Here is a 26,784-nt window from a genome sequence, read left to right as displayed (position 1 = left end):
AGTTGGGAAAGTTGGTGAAAAAAGTAAATTATAATGGACTAGTATAGTCTGGCAAGGCTGCATGATGATATACAGGGTACACTGTGGTTTTTGTATAATGCATGAGGCTAATACGGTTCTATCACAGGTCAAATGGTAGTTGCTAAAACTTCTAATAACTTTATAACAATTCAGCTTAACTTATTATTGTTAGTCATTATATTATAAATATGAGAGGATGATGCAACGGGGTTCCTGCCACTCAACAACCATTCAGAATTAAAATACAAGTGCACAGTAAAACTACTATAGAGGTAGCCCTGAGGGTTATCTCAATCAGTCAGTGCTACTGTTGCCATGCTTTTTCCAGTAATTTAGAACACTATGCAGGTCCCCAGTTTGATTCCGACAGGAGCAGACACTGCCTGTTTTACACTGGGTACCATCCTCGGAATGAGGGGAAGTGCATGGGAGTTTCCTGGGAGTTATTTCCAAGGAAAAAAATACTATAGAAGTAGCATCAATGAATTGTTATCCAAGTCATCAGCAGATTGTTAATATCTAAATGGATCTTCAATGGCACAAGTTGAAAAGGAAAAACAGACCTTGTCCAAAAATAGCATTTACAATGGAACATAAAGTATACTGTCCACTAAATATATTCAACACTAAAGCAGGAAAAAACAATCTTCACTAAGTTATTAAAGAAAGAAAAAGGCATACCTTCATGTCGTTCAAAGTTAAAAGATATCTAGCCATATAGAATGCAATTCCCTCCACAATATCTTCTTGATTGACAACAACATAGCTTTCCTGGTTTATACAGCTGCATGACTGATTTTGTTTGCCTCTTAGCAAGTCTGCCTCTGTTACTAAATCCCATGAACTGAATTCATCTGCTTTACCATCATAACAGTATTTATACCTCAGTTAACAGCGATGTGACAGAAAAATGCATGCAAATGAGCTTAACCGCAAATGTGTGAAATCTCCCCCCCATGTTTAGCTTATAATCAAATGTTATTGCCAGCCAAAAGTAGCTCCATGGATACATGACAGTAAAGAATGAACACACGTGCACTATATATCTCAGAGACAACATAGTAACAGCAAAAATTTAATAAAACACAACATGAATGACTATTTTGAAGCTACCTACATTAAATTATTTAAATATTATGCAGATCAGAAATCAGGTGAGAATAATGCCAACTTGAAGCATACCCACTGGCCTCTCAGCAATTTCTAGTATGTTGGACAGGAAAACACTCCTTAACTTGTTGACAAATACTGGAGACATTACTTTAATCTTGAGAAGATGGTACATCTGCAAAAACCAGGCAAAAATACACTTTCATTATCTAGATTTAGTGTGTTCAAAAGAAGACTTTGGTTTGCACTATTATAAATCAAAAAACTATATGAACATGGGTAGCATCCATAGCATTCATGTTGAAATATTCAGTACATGGTAAGCAGACCTACACTTAGAAATAAACTAGAACCTGCAGCTAGGTATGAATCTTTGCAAAATTAAATCCGGAAATTTCAGAATTGTGGATTATGGACAAATCTAGGAACTGTGGGTTATGGACAATTAACTTAAAATTATTTTTGTTAATTGAATTTTTCTTTTATTTGAAATCCTTCCTACTAGGGCTGACCTTGTCATCATCAAGTACAACATCAAAATGTATCCTTCCAAGTGATTTTGGCCTTCTTTTCACTTAAGCACTCCTCCATTAAGGTCATTCATTGCCTCCTTTTGTGACCAGGTGTATGCCCCCAGTGGACCTTCTTTGACCATAGTAACCACTTTCTAGTTCCATATGACACTATTTCAATGAAGGTGTTCCTCCACAATCTTTTTTCTTTACCACATACCATGGTCTAGGCTTTCTCCAATGCAGAGTGTTATGCAGAGTGTTACAACAAAATCAAGAACCACCAGATGATGTGAAGTCCTAAGCATCAAGGGGCTAGTTTTTTGCAATGTTACAATTATCTTTACAGGGAATTTATCGTCAGGGGTCCAAAATTTAAATTATCGTCAATATCATGGAAAATATCAGAAATAATATAAAATTTATAAGATGTCAAGTGGTAAATCAATCATTGATAGTAGATACTGAAATATGATATCTGTCCTCAGTCATAATTTCTGACAAGATAATACAAAATCACATTAAAGCAAAAATAAATGTATGTCATGAGATGATCATCATGAGGCATCTAGATACTATAACGATAATCTTATAATAATAATGCACTAAGAAGGTCTGGCCAAGGATTAGGTTTCCCTCAGCCTTGAGAAACTTGTGGTTCCCATGCAATTCCTTAGTTCCTCCCTCTAATCTCTCTTTCTAACAGTATCAAGAATTCAGTTCTTTGCAATAATGACAATATTTGCAATAGTTATAGGAAAAATATTATTAGTTTTGTAGCATCGAACGTGTTCTAGCCTTTAAATTTTGTGGAGAGGCTAGAATGCATGAGATCTCCAAAACCTAGAAATCGTTTCTGGAAATTCAGCCTAGAAATGACTTACTTAGATTATTAGTCAGTTTTGAAATATTTCCTAAGTCTAAACTTAGGGAATATGACTAATTAATCAGAATTAATTAAGTTAAGGTGTGAATGTTCTAGAAACTCACACGGATCGACTTCAAGTTAATCCTAGCCATCGATTAAGATCTAATCTTGGTCGTTGAAGTCTCAACAGAGGATTATAAGAAGATGTCGATGGGGCTTGGAGAAATCTCTTGGGCAATTCGATTTCATGAGCAGATCAATTTCCTAAGTAGCAGCATTCAGTTGCCGAAGAGAGAGCCAGAGAAATTGAAGCAGTGAGAGAGGGGCAGAGACAATGAAGCTGGAGGAAGGATTCCAGTTTCGACGAGTGTATTTTAAGAGAGGTAGAGTAGCCACAGTGAGGCTCACGCAGAGCAGCGCAGTAGCCTCTAGAGGCAATTTCAAAATTGTTGGGGAGAAGCAGAGTTTCAATGCCAGAAGCTGGGTAGAGGTTCCAGAGGCCAAGAAAGACATTTTCCCAGACAGCAGCAGACCAGACAGCTTGAGGAGAAATTGTTCTGAGCTGAGTGCAGAAGTGACTGCGCAAAGCCAGTTTCAACAACTCAATTTGAGTTGAGATTAGAGCCTGTATTTGCCTGTGGAGTGAGGAAATTCCTCACTAGATTTTTGTTGCTAGTTTTCCTCTGTAGGATTGCCAATTTCGGCATCCAGTTGTACTTAGATTATTTCATTGCTGCTAAATAATAAAACCCTTAGTTGTTGCACCGGTTTTCCCAAGTTGGGTTTTTCTAAGGACATTGGTTCAAAAATAACTGTCATTTTATGTGTGTGTGCTAGTATTTCCTCCAGCATTTATTTCTTCTGCAGTTTATTTGTGTAGGTTACAGTGTGATTGATTCAATATTTGTTGTAGCAATCAGTAAATAAATTGTTAAAATTACTTTAACAATTAGGAGAATTATTTCCAATTACTGCAATAGGATTCGGGTTTCCAAATTTTCACATGGTATCAAAGCGCAGATGATCAACCGGAGAGCTCAATGGTGAAGGAAGAGGAAGTTTCGTTGTTCATTGAAGGGCATCAAATTGAAACCCCAGAGGCAGCACAATCACCTTGGCCAAGAGATCGAATTTCTTGAGGAGAATCGATTTTTCTGAGAGAGGGACGGAGAAAATCGATCTCTCTAGATCGAGGGATTCCAGTGGCAGAGGGAGCAGCCAGTATTTTTCGCGGAGCATATCTCTAGCTGGACGCGGTAGTTTTGCAGCAGTTTGCTAGAGCAAAGCTAAAGTAGGGTGGAAGAGAAAAGCACACACTAAGGGAAATTTTCCTCAGGGAACTTTTAGTCTCAAGAAGTTCAATTTCCCTTGCAGATCAGCAATCGTTGTGTGCAGAGTTTCTCACTCCAAAAGGGAGTGTGAATAGCTGAGCAGCAGCTGAGCAAAAGGGAAGAGGATATTTTCGAAATTGTTTGAGATGGCCACTGTTGGACTTCGAGATCAGGACATATTGGATTGTGCTTCCAACTATGTCATCTGGAAGGCAAGGATGTCCTTCCTTCTAGATGAATATGACCTGAAACCATTATGTTGACTACTCTGTGTCAACGACCCCATAGCACTACACCCCTTATTTCGCAAAAGGGATCCATCATGTTCGAGTGTTCGTGCTATTCAGATTTTATCATCAGCCGGCAGTTTTATGAATATGTCAGCCCATTTTGCTCACACGTGTGGGTTCTTTCTAGCATTTATGTTGAAAGCTAGTGGGTTGGCTTGTAACCCAATGCATAATTGTGATTTTACTTGTCATTTAGGGAATTTTAGGCAAAATTAGAATTCATCCTCCTCATATAAATAGAGGAGAGGATTATTTCATTTTCATCATCATCACTTGTGAATTCAGCCCCTCTTATGAGAATTTTGGCCTCTTGTACCTATTGGAAAGATGTGATCTATGGAGCATATTGTGTTTCAGAGCTTTCTTCAAGTCTTTGGCGAAGTTTCCTTGGATCAATGATTGGATTGTACATGCATATTATCTTGTAAGTGCCTTTTTATTGAAAATTTTATATTTCATGTCTAATGTATTGATCCGAATTGGATCCATAGAAGACTATCAAAGAACCATGACTGTATTAGGTCGAACAAATCTCTAAGGAAATCCAAAACAGCGATCAAAGACACCCTGAACCAGTGGAAATGGCAGCCAACGTGGAACGACGAGGACCTCGGTCAAAGCGCACTGACCGAGGCCCATGGAGACTGCGCAGGAGGTCAAAGTAGCCCTTGGGAGCCCTGGATCAGGAAAAGGAGGTGGAATTTGATGCGCGATTAGCGCAGGGCCGTGAAGGAAAAGCCTGAGCACTCGGTCGCATGGGGGAACCGAAGAACCGCAAGCGGAAAAGGAAAAAGCATTGAAAGTACAAGGCGGGACCCGCGCTTTGGAAACTGGCAGTTTTGATCGGGGCGCCCTTAAACGATAAGAGGTTTTGGACGAGAGCGGAGCGATTCCATACATCGATCGACGCGTGGCAGGCGGAGGTGAGAGAAAACCGCCGTTGATCACGTGCTATCGGTTGAGCAAGTCAACCGCACGAAACGTGTGTATGGCGTCGGATATGGGGGACTCAGATCAGACGGCTGAGATCGCGCCCGATGGAGGAAGCAGAATCGATAGGGAATTAAGCCGCGTTTTAGAAGGATTTGGAATCCATTTGACCGCCACGATGGAGGAAGAACGCATCCACGATGTAACTGAAGACACGAACCGACGAAGCAGGTTGGCGCCGTTTAGAGCAGGACAAGTGGCCACTCCCTGAGCGTTCATGATGACACCGAACAGGGAACTCCAAGCGCAGCTGCAGAAGGTGAATCGACAGAGGCGGAAGAAGAACCGAACAGGCATTGGATGAATGGCTAAAAGCCATGAACAGAGGAAGAATACAATTAGTTGAGTTTTCGAGAGGGATAGAGAACCCCGAGAGACAGAGAAAGGAACCAGAATCCCGAGAGGAGGACGGAACACAGAGAATAGTAAAGCAAAGCAGAAGGGACAGAGGGCCGAGCTAACCAGCGACAGCATCGAGCACCAGAGAGCTTGAAGATTCAAGCCATCCCATAGAGGCATCTGTCCGGACTAAGCATCACATTTGGCTCTTTCCACCGTAGACCAGAAGGTCACAGAGCTGGTAGGAAGAAGTATGTGTACTCAAGTGGCTTGGGGAATCCAAGAACCACCCTGCCAGGCAAAAACATGCTTCAGGAGAACTCACATTGAGTCCCTGTATTGTAATTTCTCTACTTAAAGACACAATAAAACAAGGCCACCACTGAAAGCTGGACCGGAGATGTAGCCTGGAGAATAGGGTGAACTCATTAAAATTGCTTGTGTCTTTATGTTTGCTTACTGTATTTCTCTGTTGTCCTTCCATTTTATTGTCTATGTATTGGCAATCTGATCAATCCGTTGCTTCAATAACACAGACCACACACCAGCACATGAGTCTGTAATACCTTAGTTTAATAAATATTTAGCTGATGTCACTCATAGGGTGAATATTAGATCATGTATGGAATAAATTGATGATCTAGGTTAAATATTGTGCCCTAATTTTGTTGAATATTAAATGCATTAAAAATAGGTCATATTATTGCACACATTACTCATTGTATGATATGTGAATGACAATCCCCTTGGTGATATTATATTAGCTCTCCCAAGTAAATTTTGAACCCTCACAAAGGTAATAGTTATGGTTTTGATGCTAAGGCATCAAAATATCCTTACTCCTTTGTAAGTTCTAGCCAACCTTAAGAATCCATAGACTCCAACCCTAGGACTAGGCATTGGCTATCCAATGTCAGTGATCAAGTCAATTCTTATGCATAAAACCAAATTCTCTCTTCTATAATATGGCCCTCTTAAGGCCAAGTAGCCTAGCTAGGGCATAGTGAGAATTGGCTAGGAAGAGCAAGTTTTGGTCTTGGAAGGTCTCAACATCTAGGGTTGAGTGGTTGCCTCAAAAGCATTCCCTTTTGGTGGCCATTCCTTCTATGTTCATCCATAAATTCTCCAACCCTAGTTGTGTTCCCTAAGATAAACACTAGTTTGGTTATAGCTTCAACTTGAGGGCTCATTGATGGTTTCATGTGCCTTTCCCTTGCTAACACTCACTAATGGAAACCTTTTCTTGGCTCCCTAACCTTAGGTCATCCCAACTCAACCTAGCAATTAAACCCTAATTCTTGCATTGCCTCAACTTGGCCACTCTAAGGAAAGTACATTGTTGCTTCTTCATTATTAGAGCCTTGAACCTAAGTTGTGTCTTTCCCTTAGAAGCCTCATAGTCACCTTATACCTTGAAAACCTAGAATATCCATTGTAGGTCACCTTATACTAGGACTCTTATTGGTGAAAGTCCATAAAGAACAGGGGATAGTAGTTGTGGTGACAGTGGGCTACTACCTTATTATTGTCACTTGGTCTAGTGATAGCCTTGTAGGGTAGCCCTCTCCAAGGCTTGCTAGATTTTGCGGCAACATGGTCTAAGGCGCATATTGCCTCAAAATCTAGCAGGCCTTGTGAGAAGCCTCACAAGGAAAAGGCCAAACCTTGTTGCAACAATAAGGGAGATTGTCGTTGTCACCTCAGCAATGTTTCTCCTCCTCTTTGGTGGAATTGCACCACACGGGAGGCTTCCCAGTGATCACCTAAAGGATATTCTATGTTATGTGGCTCAAGGTGATGTAAATGTGGACTAGGTAAAGATACTCTTCAATGGACAAAGACACAATTCTTTTTGTATAGGAGCAATGTATCATATACCAAGCCCTAAAAGAGGCACATGTGACCTAGGGTTTCAAGATATAGATCAATAAAGGAATATCTAGGCATACAAGCACCAAGGAAAGGGTTTGCAAATGATGTAATCAACAAAGGAGAAGGCAAACCCTCAAATTAAGCCCTAAGTTGAAGCCCTAGCTAGGGTTAGGGTTTTTCTAGGGCACAAATTACTTAGGGAAGATGACATCAACCCTTCTAGGGCAAATTTAACCATGTAAAATGCTAGATTTTGAGTGAAAATGATCAACAAAGCCCTAGCTCCAACGTATATCCAAGAAAGCCCTAATTGAATTCGACCCTACAAAATAACCCTAGTGACTTGCCTTGAATGACTTAGAAAATAAGGAAAGGAGAAAATTCTTAAGTTTTTGAATTTTTTTATCAACAAAATGATTCCCAGTGCCTATTCCTACTTGGGTGATGGAGTCTTTAGGGCTAAATTAAGAGAAAGTGAATTAATGCTTGGAGTAAGGGGGAAACCCTAGTTTTCACTTAATAAACCCTAGTTATCTTTTCTTTGTGAGGGGAAAAATTAAATAGTGGAAACTCTCTAGGATATATCCTATGGATTTCAAGGAAATTTAACATGCAACAATCAACCAAGATTTTCTATAAATAATATGCATTTAGACATGGAACAAGAAAAACCCTAGCATTAATTAATCACATGAAAATCAATAGAAGCCTACAATCAAACTTATAATTCTTCCATGAAATAGCCTTCTTTCAATCAGAAAAAGACATCTCCAAGACAAAAATCAATCTCCAATAGCAATAGCTCCAAAAATATCACATCTCCACAAGTAGCAAGTTACACAAGGCTAAATTGAGCTCTCTAAAGGAGACCAAAATCCATGAGTGATAACGAAAAATAAGATAAGATTGATCTTCTACTTATATGAGGTCAATCACTCTTAATTATTAGCCTAGAAGCCCTATCACAAGTTCAATTTTAAGTGTACATGAAGAAAATGGGTTACAAGCCAACCCAATAGCTCGATACAACACAATAAGCAACTAAAAGCCCACACATGTGGGTCGAAACTCTCTCTAGCATGATGTCATGCCCTTTTCGGGCAAATAAAGCTCCAAAAATGCATGGAATTGACAAGATGCATCTCCAATCATCATAGTCAACCAAGTGATTGAGGGGAAGCCCTAAAGTCAAGCCTCAAATGTCTCCATATGTCAAAAGCCAGCTATGGGCGCTCTGCGTCGTCTCCAAGGGGACCATCAAGACAACATGGTGCAATCTCTCTCAAGCATGGGGCTCTATGAGGTGTTACAAGCCCTCCTTAGTAATCCTTGGGATGACCATCTTCATCTGACTTTGAATCAAGCCATGCCATCAAACAATGTAAAGGCCAACCTAGGGCCATGTTGGGTCCACTAGTTACATCATCAAGAATCTCCAATACTAAGCAAAGTGAGCTCAACGTTTCAGTATCTATGGGTGCTCTAAGGTGTCAATCAACTATTGGAATCATCAAAGTGCCTAACGCTCTGCTGTGGAGGGGCAATGCTACATTTGCAAGGTCATCATTGGTCTCTAGACGTGTAGTACAACTTGGGCATCATGTGGTAAAGGCATGGAGTGTGTGCCCTCAAGGCTTTTGTTGCTCTGTGAAGGACCACCTAGAAAAATCATCTCAAATTCAAGTGAAAGTCACCATTCATTAGAGATAATGACCATAGATGCATCATAGTGGACCATACTTAATTATTAAGGACATAGTAAGACTTCAAACTGAGATCACCTTCAACTATCTAACTAGTCCAAGTCCCATAAAGTGTTGCTTACCTTGTTAGGGGTGGCTAGATGATCAACCCTATTGGGTGTTTCCAACCCCTAAGGGGAGGTGACATGTCCAAGGTCAACCCTTCAATTCATAAGTGTTTATAATAGTAGTGACAATGGATGGGAAAGGCTTCATGGATTGATCCCATGGCCATGGAACCAGCTAATGGAGGTCCACCATCTTGAGTGTATAAATGTATGGAGGGAGCAATCATGGTGGCATGAGCTGCCCCTTTCCTCGACCTGCTTTTTCAACCCATCTGGTGTGCCTTTTACTTCTTTTTGATAATGTTTTGATAAGGAACATAGCTTAGGTTTCCAAGATTGCTTTCAATGATGTATCAATTTTCACCATTTAAGGATGAATCAGCGTCTCGCTCAACAGGGTTGGGACATGCAAGGGTTCCTTTATTATACGATGGAGCATCTAGTGCTCAAGAACCGGGTGATGTCTAACGAGGAGGATAGAGCTCATGCTAGGATTTTTCCCACATGCTAATCAATGTCCCAACCATCTTTTGCATTTTAAACTTTTCTTTTTCTTTTGTTGTGGCCATCTTATGCTTTTACCTTTCTTTTAGTTGCATTGTAATGACCCACTTATAATAAATTAATATTTAAGAAATTAAATAAAATTAATTAAATTATAAATTATAAATTAAATTATTAAAATAAATAAATAAACTTTATTTCAAATTAAGATATGCAAATAAAATCAAATCAGATTTTTGTTTATAAAAATCGACACGTATCATAATTTTGACACGGTGATGGGGGATGTCGGCAAATAGAAACTTATAAGAAGGAAGGGACAGTGGGAGGCAAGGGGGGAGAAAAAAACGGGAGAAAAGCTTATACACAGTTGGTTAATCATCAGGAACAACTGGGCCTTGCTTGTTCTGAGGTTTCTGGGCACGCTGAATAGTGTGCTCCAACTGAGGAGTTTACTGGACTGAGTAGCGAGGTTCTGCTCAGTTTGGCTGGGTGGTTTCGGTCGTTTGGTAAACAGAAGCAAACTGGAGGAGTCCTGAAACATTTTTCATCTGCAACAGACATCCACAGCAGACCAAGTAAGTACTTATCATCCAAGCCAGCGATTAGTCATATGAAGTTTTTGCATAAATTTAGAATAGAAAATTTTCTTAAAGTCTCATACTCTGTTTAGGATAGATAGCTCTACATAAACATTTTACAATATTTACAATTCAGTAAATCATTATAGAATCAAAAATGGTCCTTTACAGTCCCTTACATCAGCTCAGTCTTTACATGCATCAACCTCCAAGGCAAAGTTTTATGGCCCTCAGTCAAGGATGTGGATATGAGGGTGCCATATCCCAATGAACCAATCCAGCGAATCGCAATCATGGTGACAGACCTATCTGAAGAACAATTAGTCATGATATTCACAGAAGCATTAGTCGAACCCCTACAAGGCTGGGTCAAGGCATTCAATCCTGCAACCCTTCAGGAAGCCACCAAGTAGACTCGAGATATGGGAGGTGCAGCACCAAAAGTGAAGGCCACACCCACACCACCAGTCATTCCTAAGGACAAGGGTAAGAAGATATCTCTAGACAACGAAACTAAGAAATATCGGCTAAATGAAGAGATACGAAATGAACTTAGAAGAAAGAAGCTTTGTTTCTCTTACAAAGAGCCATGGGAACCAAGTCATCGATATTTGGGAAAAGGTAAGATTCACTACATTGAAGCACTGCCCAATAGCGACAGTGAGAGTGATACAACGCAACCACCAAGCAAGGAGCTTAGCATCTATGAAGAAGCACCACCCCCAAAAGCAGTGAGGAAGCCACTTCCAAGAATTGAAGGAGGTACTATCACCACTCTCTCAGGATTTCCTAAATATTACACATTCAAAATCAAGGGCATTGTACAAGGGCAATGTGTCATAGCATTGATAGATGGTGGAGCGACATATAACTTTATCGATGCAGCCATAGTGGTAAGGAGAGGCTTCCTCGTCCAAGAATTTGAGGGCTTCAAAGTGAGGGCAGTTGATGGATACCATATGACATGCACCTAGGTAGCTCCAAAATTGAGCGTTATTCTTGGTAAGCATACGTTCACCAATGATTTTTATGTGATAGAATTAGCAGATACTAACATGGTGCTGGGAGTTTAGTGGTTGTATTCACTAGGGAGAATTGTGATGAACTACCAAATGACAGAAATGGAATTTAGAGGCCCAAAGGGCAGCAAGGTAGTTCTAAGAGGCATGACCAATGGTGGTCCCCACATTGTCACAGCCCAGCAAATGGAGGTTATACCTAAACAAGAAGTCACTTGCATGTTAGCTTGTAGAACTACACATCACAACCTACAATCCAATGAGGTCAGACATGCAAAACATCACACATTCTTGAGGGATTGGAGAGCCCACCTCTTAGCAGAGTACTCCAAGAATAAATTTGCTTGCTAAATATTGGATGGATTCATTCATGATGACAGGTATAAGGTGGAAGACGAAAACATCTTCTACAAAGATGAGATATATTTTGTCCTTGAATCTACGCTTAAGGAAAATCTCATTAGAGCTAAACATAGCAAACTAGTTGAAGTCACTGAGAATTTAATTACAGCAGCAAGGGAAGAAAGGACCGCAAGTCAAACTGGCATGTAGACACTGTACCCAGCCGACACCATTGATTCATACGCTGACTAGCCTATTGTTGAACAAGTGGGGTCAAACAAGACTGCAACATCTTTATCAGGCATGATTTTGAACCAAAGAAAACCTATTACCTACAAAGTATATATTGGTTTGAAGCATAGCAGACTTGAGGGCACAAAGAAGAATATAATGCAAGGGCCGAAGATATTGGCTGTTGTCTATATTCTGAACCAATTTTTCTTGTCCCTGAACCACTTTGGGAGATGATTGGGCACAAATTTCAGAGAAATCTTGTTGGAGGACGTTCTTGGAAAATTGTGGAGCAAGGTGGAAGTCTAATGGGTCAATTGACTGCTATAAAAAAGGGAGAGAGGTGCAGCGTGGACATTGTTGAAAACTCTGATGGACGAATTGACTGGATTATACATTGGCAGCATAAACTTAGCATATTGGAACCTGTGAAGTTTGTGCCTCATGGAAGTATAGAATTTGAAGCATACAAGGGTCACCATCATCTAGTAACTAATGAAGACATCGGTGGAGGCAGTAGAGCGCAACCTATAACAGACGAAATAACATCTCGCAGTGTCGGTATGTTTGGAATAGTAATCGTGAAGTTTGAAGGAAATTTTTCATGTTCAAGGGTTGATGAGAAGAAGTGGCAGCACTCGGATTTGCCATAGCTTGGGGACAGGCAATGTTGGGGAGGGGGGACTGTAAGGTCCCGAGGGATTAATTGGCACAAGGGTCGAAGTAGCCTATTGATCCTCGTAGGCTATAGTCCTCGATAAAGGGGAAAACCCCAAAATACCCAATGTTGGGCAAGTTTTGGGGCAGCTAGGGAAAAAAGCCCAAAGTGGGGGCTTGGTGTGAACATCACTCAATTAATTAAAGAGAAAACCCCCTCATGAAAATCTATAAATACAAGAGGCTTAGAAGCACTTGAGGCATCATTGAATTGGATCATTTGTCTCTGTTCGTCTTTGAGCCTGAGGATCTGAGAATTTTAAGGCCCCGTCTTTCTTCTTGGACTAGTTTTGGTGGAGGTGATCCCACCCTACCTAGTCACTCTCCTTTATTTTCCTATAGGTTACTTTGTTCTGGCAACAAGGTTTTTATTGGAAATAGCAGCAAATTAATTTTGGGAATATCTATGGCAAGGTAATACCTAACCCTACTAAAGTTGGACGAGTTCTTTAACGTTCAGTTATTGGACAGATCAAAATCTTCTTGAGTTTAGTTATCACGGGTTTCTCTATCTGTGGCAAAATCAAGACATCCTGAAGCAAGCCACAACTGCAGAGGCTAGAATAACGGATCTGAAGAAGATTAACAAGACAATCAAATCTCTTTTGAGGTAGAATCCACCTGAGGCAAGCTAATTTGAATCTCTTTCTAACATCCTGCGAGTTTGTTTTGGGGTCAAATCACAGCAGAATTCTAGACAGACTAAGACTGAGGCCATACAAACCTGCTTTATGGCAAATAGGAGAATTGTCTGAAGCAGACCGCATATCTTGAGGCCAAGCAACCAATTTTGTGACAGATCGCAATTCCTGTAGTCATCCCATGACAAACCGAATTCCAGAAGTGGTCTTGTGACAATCTGAGGGTTTTTAAAGTATTGTTGTGGGTAAATCCAAGTTCTTGAGGCTGAGCAAGGTCATTTGGAGCACCAGTCACAACCCCAAGGATTTCTGAGGTTTGTCCTACAGGTTCAAAGTCCCAAAAGCAAGTGTAGATCCGATATAGAACTAACGGGTTCCTAAGGAAGTGAGAGGGTCTAGACTTTTCCAAAATTGAGACTGTTGAGGTGGGCCAAGGTAGAGAACAAGCACAGGCCTGAGGCAAATTCAGGTATTTAAGTAGATAGAATTTGTGTAATAATTATCAGTCTGTAGATAAATTCAGATCTAGGGTATTGTTATGCTACTGAACTTGTTAAGCGCTGTTTGGACTGCATTTGGATTCCACTGGTTGATGGACTATTGAATCCTATTGTTGGGGTTATTATATTATTTAAAGCCATCATTGTTATTGATGTTATATGCTTTGTATCTAAATTATATTGTTGTACACGGGAATTAAAAAATAAAAATAAAAAAATGTTGAAACCCTAGCTATTTAAGGAAACCTAGGGCAAAAATATCCTTGCAATATTACACTCTATCAATACATGGGCCTAAACCATGAGGTGTTTTGCAAATCTATTAATTAGTTCCCCAAACCATGTGCACAACGGAATGGTACCCCAGAGAAGTGTATAGAAGTAGTTATCTGATATCAATAAACAATAAAATACTCTTCCATAATCACCTCATGATAATGCTCAACCAAGCAAAGGTGGTGCACCCTAGAAAAGTGTGTTGTGCCTTGGAATTAGTGCCAAAGAGAGGAGTGCTCCATATAAAAGCCTCAAGTAACCTCTAAATAACCCCTCCAAGTGTGAAAGTATGTGAAATGAAGTAGGGCACTCACCAATAGAGTCAAGTAGATAGTAGAATGATCAAATCATGCACAGAGGCTACTGGTCTAACCATAGTTCACCTCCAAATAGTCACCAAATGATAAAATCACCATGAACAAGTGTGCCAATGATGGACGCACTCTACTAAAGTGTTGCACAATGCAAATAAAAGATGTTCTCCCTAGCGAAATCCCACCATGATAACAACAAATCATAAAGCCCAACGTAAGGCAGACCACCCCAAAGGGATCATTACATCAAACTACATAATCAGATCTTATAAAAAAGCTAGCTCACCAAGATATAAGCAGTCCCTCCCCCCCCAGCACTTTTTTCTTTAGGAGAAATTACACCAAGGGTACTAACATCATCAAGCACATTTCCACCCAGGTGATGTCTAGCAAATGTTACGATGTTATCACCCAAGGAAATCCCACCAGGGCAACATGCATCACCCCACCATAGCAATATCATAAGATAAAGAAACATAAGAAAGTGTTAACCCCATCCAATCATCAAGTATGCCCCCCATCATGCATCCAACATAAGGACCATATCGAAAACGCCCTCTTAGTGGCAATCCAATAATAATAACACCATCATACCTAGTTGCTAAGATGCTCCATGAAGAAGATAACAAATAAAGAAGGAAGCATCCACATGTCAAGAGAGAGTGATCCATCAAGTAGGGCATGCAAGTAGCACCAAAACCATGACCATCCACCAAGTAGAGAAACAAAGCTTCTCAACTAAAGGATCTCCAATGCCAATAGAAGAAGCTTAGTGAAGGTGCATATCCCCCAAGTCCATCAAAAACCCAAGGAACCACCAGCAAACCACACCAAATGTGATGAAAATCACAATGTGGAACCTTACATAATATGAGGTATAACACAAAGGATGTTAAATGACAGATTGCAGGCCATGAAGAAAGATTAAGCTGAAAGATTGATAAAAGCTTGTGGTTATAATTAACTTGATTTCAAAGCCAAGTTCGGCCAAATTAACAGAAAGGACATAGATTTTGGCAGGAATATTATGGATTGCGAAAGAAAATAGAAACTCCACGACATAAAAGTGATGCCTTTTTCCTTTGTTATGATATCAATTGATATCTTTCAAAAAGATATAGAGAGTATGGTAAATGACAGATTGCAGTCCATGAAGAAAGATAGAGCTCCAAGATTGTCTAGAAGTTGGTTGTTATAATTAACTTGATTTCAAAGGCAAGATCAGTAAAATTTACAGAAAGGACATGGATTTTGGCAGGAATATTATGGACTACCAAAGAAAAATTGCAACTCAAAAAAATAAAAGTGATGCCCTTGTAGTGACATTGACTCTTGGGGACACAATAAATAGTAAATACAGAACTCAAGTCACACTTATTTTGGCTTTCAATCACTTGGACTGTGGTGTTATTTTTCACACAACCTCTACTATTTTAAGTTGGTCGGATAAGATACTCCGTGGACCCCCTCAATGAAATAGATCATTTACCACCAAGGGCCCCAAATCTTGGTAGCAGAATCAAGTTCATCTGTGGCCATCAATGGGAAGCCATGAGGGCTAGATTCTAATAAACACTGGTTCTCAATGTCCATTGAAGTGCTGTTTTTCAACTATCTTTCTCTACAGTGATGATATTATCTTAGGTCTAACTTTATATAGAAAAGCAATAACTTGTTGATTGTGATAGCCTTGTTTTCATTGCTTAAGATTTTGCACCAGCTTTGCTTCAAAAGACTTTCAATACATGTATGAAATTTTCATAAGCTACAATCCATTTTGTATCATCCACTCTTTTATATTTGCCAGTCACATGGTTGCATCTTGTCGTCCTTGAAACTGAGACTGAGGTCACAAACCTTTTGTGCTACAAATGCAGTACTTTATGTTAGTGACAAATGTAAGTCAAGCGCTTTTTTTCCTACCAATAAAACGCATGTATCACTTAGATGTTATTATCAACATACTGTATGATCGCATCATATCGTGATATCCATCACAATTGGAACATTACTTGAGAGGCACCCGAACTGGAGACAAATCAAACCAACACATCACTTATACTCGATCAAAAGCAAGGGTAGACAAGGGATTTAAGAACAGGGAGAGGATTGGAACAGTTAGAAATGTCAGTCATAAACACAAAGCTTTCTACCAGATAAGTCAGACTTTTATAAGATTAACACCAAGTGTTTTCATAGTATTTGTGGCTTAGATTCAACGGGATTCCCTTCAATTCCAACATGGAACATCTTGCTAATCATATCATGTCAGAACCAAAGAAGCAATGGACTAAACTTACATAGAATGTTATGATCACCATCAAATCAATGATTTCTTGTAATACAATACAGGAACTCAGTGAACTACATCGATAAAACTTTCAAAAATGTAATCACGATTCACACGTACCTCGTCAATTTCAGAGTCATGGCTCCCGGAATATTGACTATCTGAATCACCTTGGGAGGCATTGGGTTTCAACAATTTGAGGGCCTTTTGACACTGCTCTATGGCTGCTTCCAGAGCTTGTCTTTGTGCAAGCGTCTGATCTTGTTCACCCTCCATATCTGTCTCTCAAGAACAACTCCCAAGCAACCAATATATTTGGTTGAATCGATATTTTCACATGATCTGATAAACCCACTTTGTTCTGGGAATTAATGGAAGAAAATAGAGCACAATCAAACCATCATACCCTGTATTGTGTTTAGGGAAGGGATATGATATATTTGAAAAACATGAGTTGTAATTCTTTTGTGGGTTTTGTGCGCTGGAAAGGTGCGAGCATTGCTCTACCTCCATACTTTTTTGATTCGCTAGAATCTCAATCAGGGCATGAGGATTTTACAGTGCCGTTGGCCTGTAAAGGACAACAAAAGGCGTGATGAGTATAACGATATCAATAAAACAAATGCAAATCCCACCGCTGTGGGTTTGACATGGCATGTCGCGATTCAGTTTCGCGCCCGCCTGCAAATACGGATGTTTTTCATATGGTTCACATCTATGAAACAAAACAAAAAATGTTATAAATGACGTGAAGGATACAAGAGTTCAGTCAAGTGAATTGTGCTGTTGACATTGTTGATGATTTTTTCAAACTAACATAACCGTTAAGATGTATAATAGTTGGTTTTTAGGAAGTGATTGAGCTTTATGTAATTTTAGTAATAACGTTTCACATTTAAATAACAAGTTTGAAGCTAAACTCAACATAAATAAATTGAAAATTGAAAAAAAAAATCAAAATTGTGTTTGAAATTATTTTAAATAATTTGTATTTAAAAAACCAAGTATATATGGTTTGTTCTATTTTTTATTACTGACAATTGCCTTTAAAGGTACACCGAAGGAATAAAGGATTGGGGAAGTTTATATCGCCACTAATAGAGCCCAATGTTGAATACATGCACATAAGATTTTCCAAACTCTCCAATGCAAATGCCATGAGACGAGCCCACTACTCACAACTTATGCACAAGACTACTCACCATGGTGTTGACATTCTATGTAGAATGATATGGAAATACAAGTGCTTAGATTTATTATTTTGCCTCAAACTAAGGGGGTCTCGGTTAAATGCAATTAGTGCTTCAATGGACCACCTACATGTGGCTTGGTGGTTGGGTAAGACATAATAACATAATGTTATCATCAATGACTTGGAAGAAAACTAAAAAAACGATTTATATATGACAAAGCACAACACTCAATGATTGTGCAATTACTTAACATCACAATTTGTTTGTAGTCGAATTTGAAAGGGGAAAAGAAAACAAGATATTACTACTAATTTGTAGACACCAATTAGATAAACACAACCAACAACCGAAAGGGATAAAAAACATAAGTTGATTCATAGGCAATTTGCATATTGGGCTTATATAAAAACTCTATTTTTACGGATCCAAATCATCGAACTTTTCGAGATCATAAACGAATTGTTGGAGGGGAAACAAACTAATCAAACAGGAAACAAATCGATTTAAAAAGGATCTCCCTATAAATTCAAGAGGTTAAAAAGAATCGTGTAGTGTTTGTTCACCATGATGCATGATTCCCCTACAATAATATCTAGTGCTTTGTTCGTGATCACAGTGCAAGTGATTAGTTAAATGTGTATAGTGTGTATGGTCTAGATACCTTAAAGCTAGCACTTTCTTCCCCTCAAAGCTAATATGTTAGTTATGCCTAGCTTTTGATATATCTATGTTATGTCTAGTTGTGCAATTAATGGTTTATTAAATTCAAATAGTTTGCCTAAAATCAAATCAAGGTAACATGTTCTGAGCATCCCTGCTAGGGCACTCATTGGGAGAAAATAAGCATCCCCGAAACGTCACTAACGATTGAAATTGTCGCATACAAATGGGTAGGTGTATTGGTAAGTTGTAAGTTGGCATGGGACCTAATAATAAACACTGGTGAGAGAGACACGCATGGAAAAATGATTATTTATATTATGATTTATTTTCAAGGCTACCTTGTCACACAACAAACACTTATTGCCTCTTGCTCTTCCACGTTGCATTCTTCATGCAAAGAGATCCAGTGAGAGAGTGACATGTGTTTGTCTGTTTTTTTGCTTCAAATTTTACCTCTCTGCATAGAGCTTGAGAAAGTTTGACATGGGTATACTTGCATTTCAATTGTATATATCCATTTGCTAAAGGTTTACTTGCATTTCAGTTGTATAGATCCATGTTTGAAGCTTGACAATGGCGTCTAGAGGATTGGTCAAGCTAGACCTCCTGCTCATGTGTCGTGCTTCGATATCCTTCGCTCATGTCATTTATCTTGAAAAGTGATTCAACAATGGATGGGAAAATCATGGGTGATATCTGATTGGAAGAAGGATTTGGTCAAGCTAGTCCTCCTGCTCATGTGTTGTGCTTTGATAGCCTTCACTCATGTTGTTTATCCCGAAGAGTGATTCAACAATGGATGGGAAAATCGTGGGTGATATCTGACTGGAAGAAGGATGAGGGTACAACAAGGGAGTCACTTCACACTGTTGGAAAATGAATGGGGACCCTGATGACAAAGGGATTCAAACTCATCCATATGCACGTTTCTTCACCATTTTGTCTGAGTTTCCAGAGTTTAACAACAAGGATAAGACACTTGTTCTTCAATTTTCTATGAAGCATGAGCAGAAACTTAACTGTGATGGTGGATATGTGAAGTTATTGAGTGGTGATGTTGACCAAAAGAGGTTTGGTGGAGATATATGTGGTTATAATGTAAAGAAGGTTCATGCAATTCTTGCTTATGGTGGAAAGAACCATCCTATTAAGAAGGATGTATCATGTGAAATAGATCAACTTACTCATGTTTATATTTTTATTCTTCGCCCTGATGTTGCTTATAGCATTCTCATTCTCATTAATAACAAGGAGAAAGATTCTTGAAGTTTATACACTAATTGGGATATTTTTCCACCAAAACAAATTAAGGATCCTGATGCCAAAAAAAGCAGAAGGCTGGAAAGACAAAGAATACATTCCTGATATAGAAGACAAAATGTTATGAACCGGCTCACAAAAATATAGAAAAGATAGATCGACGACTTCAAAATCAACCTCTTCGAGCCGGAAACCTCCTTTACATTACACAAATGAACAATTCTTGGATGATACAAATGACTAAACCTCCTTTCTATATATAGGAGTCTAGGGGGTCACAATATAATCAAAACCGACATAACAATAATAATATAAGGGCACAACAATAACAATAGTGGGCTTCTATGGGGCACACTAAATATGGGGACAATAGGGGAAAAATAATAACAATAAGGGCTACAATGACAATAGTAATGTGGGAATCACTAGTATTATAGGGACCTCACATGCCCCTCTCATTCAAAAAAGTGTTGTCCTCAATGCTTGAGTAGTTCCAGATGCTTCTGTATAAAATTCTCATCCTCCCATGTGGAATCTACAGTGGGTAAGTTCTTCCACTTGATGAGATACTCCAAAATTGATCGATTTCGTAGGTGTCGAGCTCTTGTTTTTGTGACTGCTTCAAGTTCCAATATGATTTTTCCTTCCTCGTCAAGTTCTAGTAATATTGTTTGAACTAGGAGCTTGTCACCTATAACCTTCTTTAAACATGAAACATGGAAAACTGGGTGCACTCGATAAGCTGCACGAAGCTCCATTTTGTATGCCATAGTACCAATCTTTTGCAACACCTTGTATGGACCATAATACTTTGGTGATAATTTGTTATCCTTCTTAGCTTGCTTGAGGGACATTTGTTTATATGGTTGTAGCCATAGGAATACCTAGTCATCTACATCAAAACTTCTTTCACTGGTTGATATGCCTGTTGTTTCATTCTATTTTGCGCCAAAGTGAGGTTATCCTTTAAGAGTTGGAAAACTTGTTGTTGATACTCGATGTGATCTTCCACTGCTTGAACCTTAGAATTTTCTCTTAAATATGACGTGATGGATGGTGGATGATATCCATAAAGTGCCATAAATGGGGTCATTTTCACTGCAGTATGGAAGGAAGTGTTATACCACCATTCAGCCAGAGGCAACCATTTGACCCATTATATATGTTTATCAAAGACAAAGCAACGAAGATATCCTTCCAAACATTTGTTTACTATCTCAATTTGCCCATCAAATTGAGCATGCTAAGATGAGCTATGAGCTAACTGAGTACCGAGATAAGAAAATAATTATGTCCAAAAATTTCCAGTGAAAATGGGATCTTTGTCACTTACAATAATCTTTGGGTTTCCATGTAGCTTTTGAATTGTTTCCATAAATGTAGTAGAAATTGTACTGGCTTTAAATGGATGAGATAATGCACAAAAGTGTGCATACTTGGTAAGTCTGTCAACTACCACCATGATGACAATCTTTCCTTCGGACTTGGGTAAATCTGTGATAAAATCCATTGAAACCTCCTCCCAACGTTGGCTTGGAATGGATAAGGGTTGTAACAGACCTGGGGTCTTAATTGTTTCAACTTTATTTTGTTGGAAAACCAAACATTCTGCCACAAACTTTTGAATATCCAATTTAAGGTCATCCCAAAAAACATCTTTTTTAACCCTGTGGTAAGTTTTTAAAAATCCTGAGTGCCCTCCTAAGGGAGAAGTGTGCAATTCCATAAGAATCTTTTGTTTGAGTTGGGAATTCTTACATAGGTATAAGCGATCTTTGTACCATAACGAATCATTTTTCCAGCTAAATGTATCAGATGTACTGGGATCTTGTTGTAACTTTGAATGAGTGCCCACACTTATTCACCATTCTTCCATTCATCCCTTGATTCATTTATCCAATCTAGTTGGATAATTGAAATGGCGCAAATCAATGCTTCCACATCCTCATCCTTTCTTGAGAGTGCATCTGCCACAACATTTTGCTTCCCTTTTTTGTAGATGATTTCAAAGTCTTAACCCAACATCTTTGTGACCCATTTTTGTTGCTCTTCTGAAGATAATATTTTTTCTAAACAATATTTAAGACTATCATGATCCATTTTTACCTTGAAGTATCTTCCCATTAGGTAGGGTCGCCATTTCTTATGTGCATGTAGTGTTGCCAACATTTCCTTCTCATAAATAGTTTTGTGTAAATACTTTCCTTTGATTGGACGACTTTCGAAAGCAATGGGTCTTTCTTCTTGCATTAAAACAACACCAATTCCATTTCCTGAGGCATCACATTCCACAATAAAGGTTTTTGTGAATTCCAGTGTAGCTAAGACTGGTGCTTGGCGCATTGTCTCTTTAATATGTTCAAAGGCCTTTGTTGCTTCTGGAGTCCATGAAAATGCATCTTTCTTCAATGATGTTGTTAGAGTTGTTACTATTCTCCCGTAATTCTTAACAAACTTTCGATAATACCCTGTCAACTCAAGAAATCCTCGTAGATGCTTTATGGATGCGGGGATTTTCCATTCCTTAATGGCTTTAATTTTGCTAGGGTCTACCTTAACACCTTCATGAGATATAATATGACCCAGATATTCCACCTCTTGTACTCCAAAGAAACATTTGGAGCTTTTTGCATATAATTGTTTCTCTTCCAATAGTTGAGCACCATGTCAACATGTTGAACATGATCCTTCCAAGACTTGTTGTAGATTAGTATATCATCAAAAAATACTAACACAAAAATTCCAAGGGTTTGAAAATGGAATTTATCAAACCTTGAAATGTAGAAGGTGCATTGGTAAGGCCAAAAGGCATGACCAAAAATTCATAATGACCCTCATGAGTTCTAAATGTTGTTTTCAGAATGTCTTCACTATTCATTCTGATTTGATGATATCCTGAATGAAGATCCAACTTGGTGAAGTAAATTGAACCATGCAATTCATCCAATAATTCATCAATGACAAGAATGGGAAATCTATCTTTAATAGTGAGCTTGTTGAGCTCCCTATAATCCGAACACATGCACCATGATCCATCCTTCTTGTGCACCAATACTACTGGAGCAGAGAAAGAACTTTGATTAGGTTGAATTATACCAGCCTCTAACATTTCTGCAACCATGAGTTCAATTTCACTCTTTTGGGCATAGGGATATCTGTAAGCTTGATGTTTGGAGGAATACTTCCTGGAATCAAATGAATAGCATGATCATGATCACGAATAGGTGGGAGGCCTTTGGGAGTCTCAAATACCTTGGAATGATTGTCCAAGGCTATTTGGAGATCTGGAGAAATAGATGATTTCGATGTGGGAACCTCTAGCGAACATAATTGTGCAATTACGCCTCGTTGTTCTTTCTTTAGAAGCTTTATCATTTTGTTAGAGCTGATTATCTTTCTCAGATTCCCTACAATACCCCTTAATTCAACTTCCTTTCCTTCTGAACAAAATTTCATGAAAAGTTCTTGAAAATTAAGATCTATTGTAACCAAGGATTGTAGTCATTGGACTTCTAGTACAAAATCATCACCACCCATTGGAATGGAAAGCATTGGGCTATTCAATACATATTCTCCCATGGATAGCTTGATATTATGGCACTTTCCAGAGCAATTTATGGTTCCTCCACTTGCAATCATCACTTGACACTCTGGTGATGGATATAGGAAGCAATTCAATTCCTTGGCTATCTTACAATTAATAAAATTATGGGTACTTCTCAAATCAATCAACACTATTACCTTTTTCTTCTTGATATGTCCTTCTATCTTGGTAGTTTGAGGAGTGGTAATTCCATCCAATGCATTACAAGATATTGTCGAATTCATTTCTTCTTTATCTAGGATTTGTTCCTGGTGTATATCCTCTTCTTTTGACGTTTCTTGTTCCTTTTCTTCCTCCTCTTCACAATCTATGTAAAATAGTTTCTTCTCAGCACACTTATGACTTTTAGTGTATTTGCTATCACAACTTTAACAAAACCCTTTTGCTCTTTTTTCTTACAATTGTTGTGGTGTCAACCTTGTAGGTTGTGGAAGGCTAGGGGAAACAACACTTCCATCTTTATAGTTGTGAGTGGTAGGCTTCCTTGTTGCCATAATTTTTCTTGCCAACCTGAATGTCTTCTCCAATGAATTAGGTTCCCAAAGGCGAACCTCATGTTGGATGTTACCCTTTAAAGTCCCTATGAACACATCAATCCTATGCTCCTCTAGAATATCTTTTATCCTTATATTCAATTTTTGGAAGTCCTCAATGTGCTCCATCATCGAGCCCTTTTGTTTGAGATTTATCAATTGGCTAAAATAAGTGTTGTTTTTTGTATCCTCATAATGTGCTATCATTTATTCCATAAAAACTGCGCAAGTGACAATTTGTTTACGAGAGCAAAGCCATCGATACCATACAAACTGATTTGGTTCCAAATATAAAGTTGCAATGTGTACCTTTTGTGCGTTTTGCACATTATGGAGATCGAAATATTGCACCATCTGTAGTATCCATGTTACGGGATCCTTGCCATCAAACTTCCTCGTATCGATCTTTGGAACATGGTGGGTCTTCAATCCAATGTTAGAGTCTATGAAATCATGATTAACATCTCTTTTGTTCTCATCATGAGTTTCCTTTACTACCCTTTCACCATTAGTAAACATTTCTTTTAGCAACTTTGTCAAATCTGTCTTCAAATCTTCCATTTTAGCTTCCACATCATTCATCTTAGCTTCCACGCCTTTCTTTAAACCATCCATCTTAGCTTCCACATCATTCATCTTAGCTTCCATGCCTTTCTTTAAACCATCCATCTTATCTTTCATGTCGTCCATCTTAGCTTCCACGCCTTCCTTTAAACCATCCATCTTAGCTTCTGTTACTTTTTGTGAGAGTGAATTTTGTTGCACTTGGTCTTGTAATTTTGATATATCATGTTGCATTTCTTTCTCTTCTTCATAAGTCATGCTAGATCTTTCAGGTTGCTTACTAGGTGTTTCCATTTTCTTTCGTCGGGGCATCAATTAATGATAATTATGCTTCAATATGCCCTTTGAATTCCTTCAAACTAATTTTTCAAACCAAACTTATGCAAAATTTTAAAAAACTACACACCTTTTTTTTTACTTTGTAGGAGCTCAATATTGAATCTGATGTATCTCTGAAATTTAGGATCTCCAAGGTTTGAACTTGCGAACTGTGGTAGCCCTCTGAGTCCTCTTTCCATATGATCGAAATTGGATTCTCCAAGAAATCGTTATGCCAAATCTCCCAAGATGACCTGATTATACACTTTTTCAGTACAGTGAACTTGTACGAAGTGCCACTTGTCACTGTTTCAACCTTCAGGCCTGAAAATGATGCACATAAAACTACAATTCGTCCTCTTTTTGTGGCTTCTTATGAAATTTCAATCTGATACTCAAAGAGAAAGTTAGGACAATTTTCCCAAGGTCACCTTTTTGGGATGTAATTCGGGAGCTTGAAAAAACCCTAACTTCCTTAGATCATATCTCTGAAAATGTAGCGAGAAAAGGTCTGAAATTTAGACCCCAGGATCATTGAGATTTCAGCTCAAATGATTTTTTTTCGCTTCTGAAACATCGCAAAAAAAAATTATAGCGAAAATGCCACGATGACCTGTTTGGAGTAGCGAAACCCTAGAATCCAAACCTCTAATACCAAATGTTATGAACCAGCTCACAAAAAGATAGAAAAGATAGATCAACGATTTCAAAATCAGCCTCTTCGAGGGGGAAACCTCCTTTACATTACACAAATGAACAATTCTTGGATGATACAAATGACTAAATCTCCTTTCTATATATAGGAGTTTAAGGGGTCACAATATAATCAAAGCCGACATAACCATAATAATATAAGGGCACAACAACAACAATAGTGGGCTTCTATGGGGCACATTAATAACAATATGGGGACAACAGGGGCACAATAATAACAATATGGGGACAACAGGGGCACAATAATAACAATAAGGGCTACAATGACAATAGTGATGGGGGAATCATCAGTATTATAGGGACCTAACACAAAAAGGTTGAGGGATATGATGATATTTCGCAAGAAATTCCAGATCAAGATGCCACAAAGCCATAGGACTGGGATGATGAGGAGGATGGTGAGTGGAAAGCTCCAACCATTATGAATCCAGAGTATAAAGGACCCTATAAGCCAAAGAAAATCAAGAATCCAAAGTACAAGGGAAAATCGGTTACACCAATGACTGACAATCCAAATTTTAAGGATGATCTGCAACTGTATGTTTTCAACAATCTAAAGTACTTAGGAATCAAGCCATGGAAGGTAAAATCAGGAACATTATTTAATAACATTTTTGTATGTGATAATCCTGAATATGCGAAGAAGTTGGCAAAGGAGACATGGGGAATACACAAGGATGTTGAAAAGGAAGCTTTTGAAGCAGAAGAGGAAAAGAATGATGAGGAGGAGGATTATAAGGATTCTAATGATGAGGAGACAATAGATGAGGAGCATATTGAGCATGATGAGTTGTAGGTGAGACACATTAGCTGGAAGTTAGTTGTGGTAGAGATTCTAACAAAAATTCAAATGTTGTTAGCTTAGCGAGAAATTATAACATGCTACTCAATCATATTTGATGTTCCAAAATGTTTTGGAACAAACTTGAGTTCATTTATATCAGGTATTTTCTGAGAGGGGCACATCAATTTTTCAAGGATTAAGTTCAAATGAATCTATTAACCTGCATAGAAAACTTGTATCTTCTGAGAAATTTTCAATAGAAATAAATTTGGAAAGCTATTTGATATTTGTTATAAAAAAATTTGAAAGCTATTTGATATTTGTTAAAAAAAAAATCCATGTCTCATGTATATTGCGTTTTGATTTTGTGCGCTCTGGTACAGGTAAATGACAATGAGTGGCCTCTCATAGAGGCCGAAAGCTACAGAGTTTTGGCAGATACTGTGTTCAAGTCATGGGAAGAACAAGTTAAGGTAAAGGTATGTTAGATAATTTCTTTAAGTGCATGTAAGTAACTGGGCTATTTATTTCAGCAGAAGAGAAAAGAAGGAAAGAGGCGGGGTAAACAAATAGTTGAATAATTTGATGATGAT

General features: G+C 38.5%; 1 protein-coding gene and 1 pseudogene across 1 annotated transcript in view; one reads left to right on the top strand and one right to left on the bottom strand.

Moving 5' to 3' along the window:
- Positions 1-17,248, bottom strand: part of LOC149138708 (uncharacterized) — a 153,766-nt gene extending 136,518 nt beyond the window's left edge. The window contains exons 1-3 of the mRNA XM_089447379.1: positions 16,679-17,248; positions 1,204-1,306; positions 703-875 (exon numbers count right to left, since the gene is read on the bottom strand). Of these exons, the coding sequence (XP_089303505.1) occupies positions 703-875; positions 1,204-1,306; positions 16,679-16,834 (432 nt within the window). The 5' untranslated portion in view covers positions 16,835-17,248. The remainder of the gene's footprint in view (positions 1-702; positions 876-1,203; positions 1,307-16,678) is intronic.
- A 1,739-nt stretch (positions 17,249-18,987) lies between these two features.
- On the top strand, positions 18,988-26,203 carry LOC149138707 (calreticulin-like; annotated as a pseudogene).
- The last annotated feature ends 581 nt before the right edge of the window (positions 26,204-26,784 follow it).

This window comes from Pinus tabuliformis, chromosome X, assembly GCF_031772625.1.
Source record: "Pinus tabuliformis cultivar Carrire ecotype Pingquan chromosome X, CPIR1, whole genome shotgun sequence".
NCBI lineage: Eukaryota > Viridiplantae > Streptophyta > Pinopsida > Pinales > Pinaceae > Pinus > Pinus tabuliformis.
The sequence above is the reverse complement of the archived record's forward strand: the minus strand, read 5'-3'. Positions and strand labels throughout refer to the sequence as shown.